Genomic DNA, 14390 nt, shown 5'->3' with positions numbered 1-14390 from the left:
GGATTGAGCCCGCAACCCGGGCATGTGCGCTGACTGGGAATCAGAGCTTGATCTTCTGGATCATAGGTTGATGCTCAACTGCTGAGCTTTGCCAGCTGGGCTAGGCTTTGTTTTGAAATACAACTTGTATCTCTGACTTGCCTAAAAATGCTAGGCAGGCTGTGATTCATAACTTTTACTTTTGTTTATACATTTGACTGCTGTTTAACAGGGCTGCGGGGCCAGAGCTTGGGTTCTGAGGCCGAATGTCTGGCTTTGAATGTCTGCTCTGGCTTTTCCTGTCTAACCTTTGGGAAGTTATTTTTGATTCTTTAAGTTTCAGTTTTCTCATCTATAAAATGGGGGTAATATTAGCACCCACTAAGGATACTTTGAAGAATAAATGAGATAATGAATATGAAGTGCATAGCACAGTAACTGACACATAGAGTAAAATCAGAGCTACCTCCTAGTGACCATTAAATGAGACTAAACTGTAGTGCATAGTGCCTGTAACAAGCTGTATGGGTGATAAATGCTAGCTGTTCTTTGAAAGGTTTAGAATATCATCATTTCACCAAGTAGTGATCTAGACCCATGTAAATTGTTTTACATGATTCAGAGAAAGAGGGAAGATCAAAATTGAAGTTGATAACTTCCTTGCACATATTAAATTTATCACTGTCCTGGTCAAGGCTCAAAACCTTTTAGTCATTCCTGCCACATCCCCCTTCTCAACCCTCCCTACTGTTAAAGAGAAAACCACAAGCCCATGTCAGAGAGATTGAGCAAACATCATGCCACACCAAGGGTCAGCAGAGCTGCAGAGTGGTAGCTGAGAGTGACACTAATGCCTGAATTATTTTTATCACATCTCTTAATTGAGCTGAGAGTCTGATCAAAAGGGGGGAATTGTAAAGAGAAAACAACAGGCTCAAAATGGCCTCACTCATGCTAAAAACACATGATGCCAAACCTAGGTTTAATACCTGATCCAGTTGCAGTTTCATCCTCTCCCAGAAATACAATCTTGATCAACTAGTCGGGAACTTTCTGGTTAACACCAAGGAGGTGACCTGTTACTGCGGGTACTCTCTGTCCTGGGACTCCATAGAAAGAGGAGGCGATCTGCATGATAAAAACCCTTCCTGATCTCTTCCCCTAGGAAAGGTGTCCTGGCCTACATATTCAGGTGAATTTTGGTTTTTAACACTGCCAATTACTAGGTAAATATTCTCAATTCTATGTGGTGGTGTTTTCCATTGGTCACATTTTTCCATTCTCTGTTGCCAACACCCACATTCCCATTGCTTATTGCTAGACAGCTGCAGCTTTCCTAACTTCTAAACACTGCCTTCCCACTACTACTTCTCAGTCTCAGCACAAGAAACTGTAAGCAACCTTAGGTGTCATCCAGTCAGCTGATCCACAAACCAGCTAACACATCAGAGTCACCACAGGAGCTTGTTAAAAATATGGATGCCAAGGATACTGCCCAGACCTGGAACCTGTAGGTCTAGTGACCAATTTAATCCGCCTCAACTTGCCTCCCACTCCCACATTGTTCCTGGATTTAGATGTAGAGTTATCCTCACTTATAGATAACTGAGGCCCCCGAGAAAGAGTGCTTGTCTTGGTGTCATGGGAAGTTAACTGGAGATCCAGTGTCAGAGTTCTTGTCCTCTTGAGCACAGCCTTGATCATGCCTCTTCCCAATCAGAAGCTTTTGTTGGCTACCCCCTGCTTTTAGGATGAAGCCCAAATCCTTGAGCTTGGCATTTAAGGCCCTCTATGACCTGTTTCCAGACTCAGTTTCTCAATTGCAGAGCCCAAGTTTGCCTCTTATCTTGGGTTCTCTGTGTCTTGGCCCCACTCTGCACGTGGCCCTCTAGTTGTGCCCCTGCTCAACCCTGACATGCCCTTTGCTCCAGTGCCCACCAGCTGAAATTCCACCAGGGTCTGTCCCTTTAGGTTCTGCATATAACATAAAATTTCTCATCTTAACCATTTTGTGGCAGTACAAGGGGCTGAAATCTCCACTCCTGTCAGGAATAGTAATTAGAGTGAGGTCAGAGCCATAACCAGCTTTTCCCACCCCTGCATTTAGAAGAAATCTGGACTCAGCAAACTTCCTGAGTAGCAACACAGACTTATAACACAGAGCTGTTGTGCTTAGATGACGAGCCTGGAGTTGCCACTCAACCCTGGCCTGTGGATCAAATACAGACACAAGTGAGGCCTGGAAAATTCCCACTTGGTAAGTTCTTTCGGAGGGCTAAGAGAAATACTAACCGGCACAGCTCTGCCCTAAATACAGGTTTTCCCAGATTGTGGTTTCCATCTTGCCCAGGAAATACATCATTTCAGATGGATGACTCCAACTCAATCTGAGTATTTAGTTACTAAAATCCTCTAGCGATCTAGGCACATTTATACCTGATTATATAGGTAAAGCCTGGCTTTAGTGACCCAGTCTCAGTGTTATCCCCTGGCAGTGGAGCTTTTCCTAGTGAACTGCCTGTTTCACGGTGTGAGGCCTGTGCAGCACGCAGAGCCCCGGCTTAGCTGAGCCCTGTGCTTGGCTTAATGTCCTGCTTTCACCATCGTGGAATTTTAATGATTTCTGAACGAAGGTCTCGGTGTTTTTACTTTGCATCAGTGCCCACACACTGTTTGTCCTGGCTGCCACAGGAGACCTGAGGTGGAACCCAAGATGTTGCATTTCTGACAGGACCCCGGGTGGTGCTGAAGCTTCTGGGCCCTGATCGCCCTCTGAGCAGCAAGGTTCAGTGTGAAGTCTGCTGGAGCAGAAACTTGGGAGGAATCTGAATGGTAGTGTGGAGCCCAGACCCCTGGCAGAGGGATTACTCACCACAAACTTACTGGAAACATAAATTTCTATATTTCCTAAGCCTCTGTACTTTTCCCAGCAGGTTAGCCTTAATTAACTAAAGGCAGTGATATAGAGCAGTTACACAGCTGTTCAGTTCTCAGTTTATTTAGACTGGACTAATTTTGGAGAAATGGCTTTCTGCAGGATGTGCATAATGGCTCCACCTGGGTCAGACACCTCCAGTTCTCTGGTTCCTACCTCCCAGGCCAGTGGGTGCTGATGGGAATGGCCTTTAGGATCTGGGGATTGGAGATTGAGTTTATTATTAGAGGAGAAGACAAAGTTCCAGCCCAGCCCAGGCAGTGTAGCCTGGGCTATCAGCGTTCCACTTTGAAGTTTGGGGCCAAACCCCAGCTAATAAAAGTTGCCAGTCATTGCTATCGGAACTTACCTTCATTGACAACATTGTGGCTCGTATTGTCCTTGGATCCCTTAACCATAATGCCATCATAGTACCCAAATTTTACCCCGGCTTCTAAGAAACTTTTTTTTTTAAGTAAGAAAACAAAACCAAGTTATTTTATGCAAAATACTATGATGTGTAGCAGATACAACGTTGCTGCCAGGAATGCCACCATGTCCCTAAGCCTGTCATAGCCCCATAGCATTTCCTATGCCTTACAGAGCACAGGGCTCCAGATCATGTTCGTCTGGGGTGGCTCTGTCTGTGTGGGGGTCACAGGGTTCATGGCTGGTTCTTTCACAAGTCCATGGTATTTACATTTCTCTGTCCTTCCCAGTTGCACCCGCCCATCTCCCTTCTTGGCTAACCAGTGTATTTTCCTCTTTTATTCTTAGCCTCAGATTTCATCAGTTCCGTCAGTCCTCAGTGAATGTACTGTGTCCACACCTTGGAGAGGCTTGTGCTATTGCGCAGGCTTAGAAAGGCACAGTGTGTGGTGTATCAGACAAGGCTGTGCACCCCTACAGACCCTCTGGCCCCTCAGCTTTCTCCAGCCACTACTACAGCGGGGAGTTTCCTGTGGCTGTGATCCTTCTCATGCAGGTGCAGCCTGGCAGCACCTTGCTTTGGGTCTGCTCCATGACCCGTACGTCATGCCCCACTGGGCATGTCAGTCTCACTGGGCACTTACATGTGCACAGCAATAAAATGTAAGCAAATGTGAGCATTTGAGGGTCCACCCTTGACAATAGAGATGGAAGCCAGTTGATAGGTGCTTTTATTTGACTCCTGGGGGTAGTGCTTAGTCACTCTACTCTGTTCTTCAGAAGGTTCCAGCTCCAGCTCCAAGGCTTTTTCTCATGACCAACTCTATAATATATCTTCTATTGTTCTTGCTCTTGCCCTGTATTACTAGTCCTGCTCCCAGGGTTGGTTTCCAAATAAAATAGCTGGGAACCTGGGCTAAGAACCATTGGGTGGTGATGGGGGAAGGAAGATGGTACCATAATGCCATCATAGTACCCAAATTTTACTATGAAAGTGAGAGGATTCTCCTACTTTTTTTGAGGCTTTATTACCTAGACTTCATCTGTTATCCAAGGTTAAGGTTCCGAAAGTTAAGAAACAGTACTTAATAGCTATTGCTGCAGGCTGACTTTTCTCCCAACACAAACACTTCTTTACTCTCCCCCACTCTCGTGTCTGCAGATCCTACATCTGAGCCCCTTGCAGATGAACCTAGCTCATGACTTGGTGTAGAAAATACTGAAGGATCCTTAATCTCTAGGCAACCCTCCAACTACATCCTGGGGTACAGGGGAGAATGGCACGTCCCCACTTACCCAACAGTGAGAGACCCAAAGGGCCTAGATTATCAAGTGGAAAAACCCACTTAGTGGTCCAGGCCACCTGTTGCCCAAAGAGGGTCCAGCAACTGACACTACCTACCGTTTTGAGCCTCATTTAGACCATAAACTTGAGGGAGGGAGGGAGGGAGGGAGAGAGGGAGGGAGGGAGGGAGGGAGGAAGGAAGGAAGGAAGGAAGGAAGGAAGGAAGGAAGGAAGGAAGGAAGGAAGGAAGGAAGGAAGGAGAAAGAAATGTACTATTTATAGAGTGATGTAAATATAAAAAGAAGGTGACCCCAACTCCTGTCCTCCTATTGCCCCTGTCTGGGCTCTGTCCTGTCCAGGTATTTTCCTCTGATGACCAATTTCTGTAACCTATTTAATGTATTTGCTTTAAGTACAGAGTCTAGAATTTATTGTATAGCTATGTTTGCAAACACTGTAAGAGCTCTACTTTCATTTTTCTCTCAAACTGGAATATATTTTTTTTATAAGCTAGCACTTCTGTGAAGGATAAGAAATTTTGTCTTGCTTTTTCCCCCCTCCTGGATAATTTTTTTTAAGCAAGATTTTTTTGACCAGGGCAAAAACACACTTAGGACAGTGAAACAAGGAAAGGTGTTAAAGAAGCAACAGGAGAGCCTAGGCTGGGCTGCTTTGGCTTACTGGGAAGTCAGAGAAAAGGGGGCCTTGGAGACCATTTCAGGGGGTTAGCCTAGGACCAGCGTGCCTGTGGGGGAAGGAGAGGAGGAAGGGAATGGCGTGGGCCATGGAGGTGCTCCCTGGAGGAAGAGTTCCTCCTCCTGTATAATCTTTGAAATTCTCACTGAGATTCTACTGTAGAGCTGGTAGGCTCTGTCCTTTGGAAGTGGACTACTCTGTGGTGTGCTGCAGCTGGTTCATACCACCTCAGGGGAGTCAATTGCTAAATTTTCAGAGAATTTGCAAGCCAATTGTTAAATTATTGGCCATTTCAAATGACCTATGTTGGGAGTATTTACACCGTGGAAATTGACACACTCTAAGACAGGTTTATATTTATTCTTCCAGAAAGCCAGCTGTTAGACATGTCCCAGCACATGCCCGGAACTACTACTTCTAATTCCAAATTCCAAAAATCCTTTCCTTTGTCCCACCTAAGCAGTCGTACCAATCCTTGGGGAGCAATTTCAGCACCTGAATGTGTGGATTCCCCACTCTCCATCTTCTGGTTCACCCAGAAAGATTAAAAGAGAACATTACATTCCAACAGGTGAAGAAGTTATTAAATTCTTGTGTATGCTATTGATTATATGTTTATATGGCTGTACTTTCTTCCCAAGAAAACAAACATGGGGGTGGAAAGGATGCCTACATCAGAAAAGAAAACATTTCCAAAGCTGCTCTGAGCTTCCTGTGCAGGACCTTCACCTATATGTTTGTCCTGTAGAGGGCAGCAGATCCCTAATTCTGAGACAAGGCAAGAAGTGGTTTGTGCTCTGCTGGCTCCTCACTCTGCCCTGATCCAGGACTGAGGCAAAACGCTCTCCACTGTACTGCAAGTGTCATAAAGAAAGAGGACTGACTTTCCTAGAATCACATGCAAGTCGAACCCGACCAACTATCAAACCCAGAAACAATCATTTAAGAGAACAGATGGGCCATGTTTCTCCTCTTAGCCAACTGCTGAAGGCTCACCAGTGCTACTACACCTGCATTCCCTGGATAGCCACCCAATGACTGGCAGAAGACATAGTCTGCAAATAACAACAATAACGACAACAAAATATGACACAAAACCAAACAAGAACCTCAAAATTATTCTACCTTTCAGTGGAGGGGAGGGGTGCAAGGTGGACTACAGAGCATTCTCATGTTAGCAGAGGGTCCTTGTTGCAGTAGAGAGCTCAGGCTTTAGAGTCAGAGAACTGGATTTGAGCCAGGTTCCAGAACTCCAAGGCTGTGTGGTCTTCAGTAAGTATATTCATTTCTGCAAGCCTCCATTTCACTCTTCTGAAACTGGGCAGTAATTCCCAGGTAGAAGGGTAGTTGAGAGAATCATTGATCGTGCAACAGGTGCTCAAGTCTTTACCTTCCCAGGGACACCAGCGGACAGTCTCTGAGCACAGACACGACTGTCAAAGCCCAGGGGACTAAATTCATACCAATGAATGGAAGTTACTAAACCCTTCCTCAAGTTTGTGACATGGAGACTGTGATCCTGAACTTGCTGGCCCTCATATTGGCCATGGATTGGCTGGCAGGAACCTCGGTTGTGCTTTGGCAATCTGTTCTCATCTCCTCTTATAAGGATACTAATCCTGTCAAACCAGGACTCCACTCTTACGGCCTCCTTTAATTTTAATTACTTCCTTCATGCAAATACAGCCATATTGGAAGTTAGGACATTAACATAAATTGAGGGTGGGGGATATGATTCAGTCCATAGCACGGCCTCTTCCACAGCTGGCTTCTAGGAAATTCAACAGCATTCTACCTCCTGCCCCACTTGGGCTGCATCCAAGTACATTGGCAGGAACCCAGTGGTACTCCCAGGGAGTTCAGCTACTTCCTGGGTAGTTTCTGACAAGTTTCATTGGCACCTCATGGGCAAGTTCTTGTTTGTTAGCTCTGGCTTCTGACACCCTGCAATCTCTATTTGCCTTCTGATGGGCTACAGACTTTACAATAAGATCTATATCTCAGTTTAGTGGAACACCTTTCTCAAATTTATTCCTACTTGTATTCCTTGTTCCTTAGTAGTTAATACTATTACCAATTAATGGTCCTGTATCAAAATTTATCTTCACTACCAATTCCACAATTTGAACTAGTTAATATGCAGAAGCTGTGAGGAAATATTCACACATGAGAGGGCACTACGTCTGCATTTAGGCTCAAAATAGTGCAAATAAAAATTGTGGAGGAAAACTGCTTTGAGGCATTTCTTAGATGGGCTGGACACGAATTGGTTAATGGATTTGCAGGTGCTGCTGAGAAATGAACAGAATGTCAAGGTGGCAGTTGCTGGAGCAAGATCCCATGGCCCAGTCCTCCCATGGCTGTGTCCCCTTCCCTCAGACAGAGACCACTGAAGGATAAAAGTCAGGGGACTAAGACCAGACCCTGCGGGGGGGGGGGGGGGAGTGACAGACACAATTGACAGGGAGTAAGGAGGAGCAACAGTGGGAGCAACAGTGTAACCAACAAACCTAGAGAGGAGCAGATCTGACTCAGGAAAGGGTGTCTAGCAGGCTGTTGCCCTGTGTGACTCTGAGATTGTCCTCTACACCTAAACACACAGGCACAGGCTCCGTTTTTAGGTAGGTACCCATCTATCACCCCTTGACACCAAATAAGTAGCCCTAATACCAAAAAATAACACAAAGTTTTCAACATTCAAACTCTTGAGCATTTATTACACATCCATTATGTGCTCTTTCTCAGGGGATATGGAACTCAATGACTCGGTGTCCCTGATCTCATGGGGGTCACAGCCAGTCTGCTGAGAGCAGAGTGAAGCAGCTCAGTACTTGCTGGGCAGGCCAGCAGGTCTGAAGCGATTGGGGTCGTTGCCACTCCGTCCCCATCTGTTGGCCTCCTGGTCAGCCTTCGAGTCCTCCAGGCCATGGCCACTGTCTCCATGCTTAAAAAGGTCAGTGAATCTCTGAGCACCCTCTCTGGCATCGCTGGAATGAGGGGAGCAGGTTGGAGGTGAATCAGGGGCTAATAAGAAACAGCCCCACCCTCCCAACTCTCCCATTTCCAAGGCATTAATGGCTCTGAAAGGAGACTGGAAAGAGGCTAAACACTGAGCCCGCCTGGGCCAGCCCACTCAGCCCTGGGTGACCCCCTGCCACTGGGAGAACAGCACCCAGAGGGGAGGGTGGGAATCAACCCTTGACGCTCAGGTTCTCTTTCTGGGGACAGGCCATCAAGCCATTCTCTGGCTCTGTTGGCAGCCCAGGCCCTGTGCTGGGCAGGGATGGAGAAGGCACACGGGAAGGACATGAGGAGCCACAGCCTACAGGGTCCTTCTCTAGGGCCTACATCCTCCCGGTCCCCAGGCAGCCAAGCTCTGCTGGACCAGCCTGCATCCCCAGGAGCCTGTTACCTGATCACTTCAGCAGCCCAGACGCCCCCAGGTCCCCTTTGTGCAGCATCATAGTTGCCCCGGGCATGGAAGTATTTGTCTGAGTTTTTGTAGTTGGCTTCTCTGTCAGAGTAGGCTCTCCACATGTCTCTGGCCCCTGGGAAGGAAAGGACATGGCACAGAGATGTCAGGTGAAATATCAGAGAACTGTGACACCCCTTAGGGAAGATTCAAGGAAGGAAAATCTACCACTGCCTTAGTGTCAGCCTGTGGTCACAGCCCCCTGGAAACCACAGGTTGAGAAGAACATTCCCCAGGCCCACTTGTCTTCTCTAGGTGACTCTAAAGAGAGTCATTCAGGTGGGGACATGGCTGTGTTGTGCCTGGTGGTCTAATGGCTGACATGCTATCTGTGGGCTCCAGCTCACTTAGGCCCCTAGGACATAAGTTTAAAGGAGACAGGGAGGTGTCTTACAGAACAGGATTTCAACTTCAGCACTACTGAAATTTGGTGCCAGAGAATTCCTTGTCCTGGGCCTTCGGAGGACTGTAGGATGTTCACAGCATCCCCGCATCTCCGCCCGCTAGGTGCGGCAGCATATCCCCCGTGAGACAGCCAACATTGGTTCACACCTCGCCACGCCCCGGGCACCAGATTGCTCAGGATCAAGAACCTCTGGTATGGAGCGAAGCTACGTATGATAGTGTTCAGCTTACTTGGTGGGTGAGGTGGACACATGGAAAGCAGATTCAGAGTCGGGCACAGACGTACAGCGCTTCTGCCTGCTGCCGAAGAAATGCAGGCTTGCAGACGGAATGCACGTGACTGTGACCTGAGTCCCTCTGAGTGGCAGGGGCATGAGTGGCATCCTGGAAACTTGCTAAGCAGGCTGGACTGAGGCTGTGGGCAAGCAAGCCCTGGAGCAGCGGGCCTGTTTCTCAGCCTGGCTGCACTTTCTCATCGCCTGGGGAGACTGTGAAAGTCGCATGCCACGTCTCAGGCCAATCACCCCAGACTCTCTAGGGGTGGGTCTCAAGCTTCAGCAGTTCTTAGTGCTCTCCATGCTTCTGAATGTAGCTGAGGCTGATAACCACCGAGCCGCAGGAAGCGGTACTCAGACACATCTGCTTGGCAAGAGCTGTGGGCTCACGCACAGCCGGGTTCAAACTCTGCTCTGCCACCTGCTGATTTGCACGTAGTCCCCGGTCAACGGACTCAGCTGCTCTAGTCTTTAAGGTTGGGCAAGAAGCCTGCCTACCAAGTTACTCTCCACGTGGAGTGGGTGACCAGCTGTCCCACCTTGACCAGAACTGTCCCCGTTTGCCTAGAACTGTCCCAGTTAGCACTGGAAGTGTCATGGAAACTCCTCAGACCTGGGCAGACCAGGAGAGTTGGTTGCCCTAAATTGCATGGAAGTGGTGAGCTCCTAGAGGAGGCTCGATGGATGCGACTAGTTCCCGTTTGGTCAGTGCAAAGGCTGGAAAAGGGTAGCAAACAGACTAAAGCAGGGACAGTGTCTCTGACTACAGGAAGCCCCAGCTAGAGCTAAGCTGCAGGTCTCTCAACTGTCCAATTAGGGTTGGAAGGGAGGGAGGAAGCGAGCGAGAGGGAGGGAGAGATGTGGAGAAGCAGAGATGGAGAGCTTTAATCACACTTTGGGCAGTTGGTCTGAGGGAAGTTTTATACCATTTCAAGACTTACTGTGTCTTCTAGTCAAACTTACCTTCCAGCTGGGAACTGACTATTCTTTCTCCGGTAACTGATTGAAATAAGTCCTGTGGTTTTCCATCTGTTTGATGAAAAGCTCCCCAAACACCTGGCACATTCTACCACATGGGGCAACCCAACTTAGGACAGTAGCCCCAACCCCGAAGGATGCTCAGGGTGAATCCTAGTGGCCATGGGTGCCAACCCCCCTCCAGCAACTTTACCATCATAAGCCTGGCGCATGAACGAAAGCCAGTCCTGGCTGCTGACTCCCAGGACCAAGGAGCAGAACACGAGGCCTGTGACAAGCTTCATGGTGCTGAAATGAAAGGGGAGGGTCAGGGAGACACGGGCAAGGCTGGCACACCTCCTTTTGGGGTTCATATGTCTCAGAGACAGCCTGGCTGTGCATGTCCTTTTGTTCTCATGAGATGCTGCTGTCCATCTAGGAAGCACTGCAGTAGGACTTCACTCAGAGCCAAGGCCCTCAATTCTGAACGCATCACCCCTGAACCCAAGACTGTCTAGGAGGTCACCAAGGTGGCATTATGCAGGAAGAGGGCAGTTAGGGCCAAACCGACCCTCCTGAGCAGCCTGTAATTAATCAAAAAGCACTTACCCTGTGCTACTCCGCCAGCACAGACCTCACACAGCACAGATACAAATAGAATAATTATTTTAAAATGAATGTACAGTCTTGCTGGAAAGAGAAAACAGAGTAAGTTTTTTAGAGCAATCACTCCCTGGAGTGGTCTCTCACCTGGTTTCCAGTGGAGGAGAGCTGCTGGTCCCTGCCTGCTGGGGACAGCTGGCTGCTAATTATTTATACTGAGCGCTCCTTGTTGGGGTCATTGGGAGGGAAGAAAAGTCAGACTTGGCACCTGGGGAAATTCCCTGCCAGTCATTTCTCCGAAAAAGGTACAAAGGAACACTTTACTGGATGGCAGTGGTTGTCTTCATGCACAGGTCATTTCCCTGTTGTGCAACCTGAGGAACATGGTAGACCTGCTCTGCCCAGGCAGCCACGGGTCAGGGGGACTGTTGAAGGAGCTGAACAAGGCCACCTGGATTGTGGAGAGGAAGGGTGTGGGCTCTAGGATGGGGCACCCCGGCTGCTGGAAGGTGTGCAGTTAGAGGACATCTCCTCCAGCATCCTGGTTACTTTCTCAGGATGGTCCTTTTGAGCCCGATGGCATATGTGTCAGAAATGAAATCCCTTTGAGTTCATGTCTAAAGCCCTTGAGCTTCTTAACTGACAGGCTAGCCCACCAAATCTCATGGGTGCCCTGAAAGGCTGTTTCCACCACTCTGTGTGCATATGTTAAGCTCCTAGGTCCAAGGCACAGAAAGGCCTGCTCAGCTGGCTCAGCCACCGAGGAAGGGTATTATCTAATCCCGCTCCTTTATTTTATTACTAGAACTCTACATGGTGACAGATGGTTACTAGACTTACTGTGGTGATCGCATTAAAAGGTATACAAATGTCAAGTCACTGTGCTGTACACCTGACACTAATATGATATTTTATACCAACTCTAATTAATAAATTTTTAATTAAAATATAAAAATAATCTGGCTTCTTATTTGGTGGCAATCAAGTGGACGGGACTCTGCTTCCCTTCACCCAATCCTGGAAACACCTCATAATGGGAATGGAAATGTTTAGGTGCCAGGAACTGTCAGGTCCCGGGGTAGGCTGCTCCAAAATATCCCACAATGGTGTATTAATTCTTTTGAATTAAAGTTACTTGACAAGCAGCCAGTGCAAGAAGAGCACGTCAACCCTGCCTTGTCTCACTGAATGCAGGAAATAAATTGCCCCTGTGCAAGGTGCCAACCCCACTCCGGGGAGCTGAGAGAGACACCCTTATCGCCGGGGTTAAGGAGAGCCTGGATATACAAACCTTGTTACTTCTTTACTAAATCACTACCCAAGCTCAACCTTTGCTTAGATTCCTCACTAATTAAGACCAACACCTAAACTTCTTTGTCCCATCAGATCTTCACACATTTATTGTTTCTTTGCCCAAAAAGTATTAAAAGCTGGCTGGTTCGATCATTTGTCTGAACATCATTTATGATCTCCCATGTTCACACATTAAATTGGGCTTTCTCCTATTCATCTGGTCTTATGCCAATTTTATTATTAGTTCAGCCATAAGAACTCAAGAGGGGTAGGAAGGGAATTTCCCCCTCCCTAATACAAAAGGACAGAGGAAGGTAACATCTGTTATGGGAAAATGGCAGCCCGACTGGGGAAGTGCCAGGCTCCCAGTCAGGGGACTAGCGGGGCAGAGCTCTTAGTCTCCTGTATTTTCCTGGGGGCAGGGGCCTGCGGTGTCACTGTCCATCTTTTTTGTCACTGTGAATTGAATATATCAGCAGTGTCAACCCTGTGAGATGAGGCCTATACACATACTGTACATGAATAGAGCCTCCAACTCTTGGGAGAAAATATACCTTGTACCTCATCCTAACTGAAAACCTTCCAGAAAGAGAATTCTCAACACTATAGTGTAAAAGGTAGTATACCTTTTAATTGGCTTTGTTCTAAGTTGTCTGAAGACAGATTGAAGAGAAAGGCTTATCTTCCTGAAACCAAATGAAGTTTATTCTTATTTCTTCCCTTTGCTGGATTTTTGGACTGGCCAGCAAGTATACTCTTTTTGACTCTCAACTCCCTTCCTGTTTAATCAACTATTACCATATTATTTGCCATCACTTAAGATACGGAGTCTCACACTCTCAAGCTCTTGGTTTGAAGAAATCTAGCATACGGGAGAAGAGAGAACTGCCAGGCTTTTCTTTTGTCATTACAAAGATTTCTCATATGTACTTACACCCTTTGAGAACGGGAGATGTCAAGTACATCCATTGTAACATTAGTACCAGGGCAACAAATGGTCAGTTAAGAGAACCAAGCTGACTTCTTTTTTAAGATTAAAAGTACAGAAAATGCAAACAATTTCTGAAGTCCATTTGTCCTACAAGACTACTTTTTTTTAAAAACTAACTCTTCCAAAACACAGTTTTAATTTAAATTAATTAAAATTAACAACAGAAACCTGCTTATCACTCTATCTGGTATATAACAGGCACTCGTTCATCACTGTATTCATTTCTATAGGTACTTGCTGAGCTATTTGCACATTCCCACACTCTTCCATGCGTTGGAATGAGAGTCTCCAACCTCGTGATGTTTATGTTGTAGTGATCAGTCAATGAGTATATAACACAAAAATAGTGACACCCCTTGTTATCTAAATGGAGTCCCCTCCTGACTGTGTTTTGAGGGAGTCAGGGGGGCAAATTTTCCATAATGTATTATTTTCACAAGTATTATTGGAACTACTCAAACACCTATTTAACAAGAAGATATCTAAGATATCTACACAATATAAAACAATTAAAATACCAATTACTTTATTATTTACCAATTAATGAGCCCACTAAGGGGTATTTTGTGTACAGTCCTCTATAATATTCTAGAAAGTTGGACACAAATTTTGTTTTCTTTCTGCACTGCAACAAATATATACCGTAAATTTTAAAAATTAAGAAAATTGTTAAAAATAGTGAATACAAATGATCTTTGCATGGTAAAATATATAGGAATTTTGGTGACAGAATTTTAAGTGAAAAAATGCACATCTAAGATTTGTGTAAGCCCAGATTCAAGGAGCTGGGTGACAGTTTTTCCTACTTGGCACTGGAAACTGTATACAGCTGGTAGAGAACACTGATCTGAAGCTGTAGGTGAGGCAGTTATTGAAACACTCGCATGTGAAATGGATATCTGTTTGTGTTGCCTTTACTTTCTATCACCCAAGCCCTGATAATATGAGACTGTGTTTTAGTTAACTTTTTGAATGGATATTAATGTTTATGTTTCGATCACTCCTTAGCGACAGGTGTCACTGTTGTCAGCATGATCTAAACCTAAGGACGGCCTTAGGTAGTGATATGCACAGGTCACCCCTAGTAACAG

The 14390-nt window shown here is 46.4% G+C and overlaps 1 protein-coding gene across 3 annotated transcripts; it reads right to left on the bottom strand.

The window, feature by feature from the left end:
- Positions 1-7990: 7990 nt before the first annotated feature.
- Positions 7991-11254, bottom strand: LOC308565933 (serum amyloid A-2 protein-like). 3 transcript variants are annotated; one of them, XM_081155760.1, is made up of 6 exons: positions 11163-11192; positions 11022-11046; positions 10627-10721; positions 10419-10484; positions 8716-8851; positions 7991-8290 (listed from the first exon to the last, which is right to left on the bottom strand). In XM_081155760.1, exons 3-6 carry the CDS (start codon positions 10715-10717, stop codon positions 8128-8130), a joined length of 456 nt encoding a protein of 151 aa, XP_081011886.1. In that variant the 5' UTR covers positions 10718-10721; positions 11022-11046; positions 11163-11192; the 3' UTR covers positions 7991-8127. The 3 variants fall into 3 exon arrangements, with proteins under 3 accessions (XP_081011886.1, XP_081011885.1, XP_081011887.1); XM_081155759.1 differs by lacking the exon at positions 11022-11046 and having other exon boundaries at positions 11163-11254; XM_081155761.1 differs by lacking the exons at positions 10419-10484; positions 11022-11046 and having other exon boundaries at positions 11163-11253.
- Between the last annotated feature and the right edge of the window lie 3136 nt (positions 11255-14390).

The sequence above is a fragment of the Miniopterus schreibersii genome (genome assembly GCF_964146895.1).
Source record: "Miniopterus schreibersii genome assembly, chromosome: 12".
NCBI classification, from domain to species: domain Eukaryota; kingdom Metazoa; phylum Chordata; class Mammalia; order Chiroptera; family Miniopteridae; genus Miniopterus; species Miniopterus schreibersii.
The sequence above is the reverse complement of the archived record's forward strand: the minus strand, read 5'-3'. Positions and strand labels throughout refer to the sequence as shown.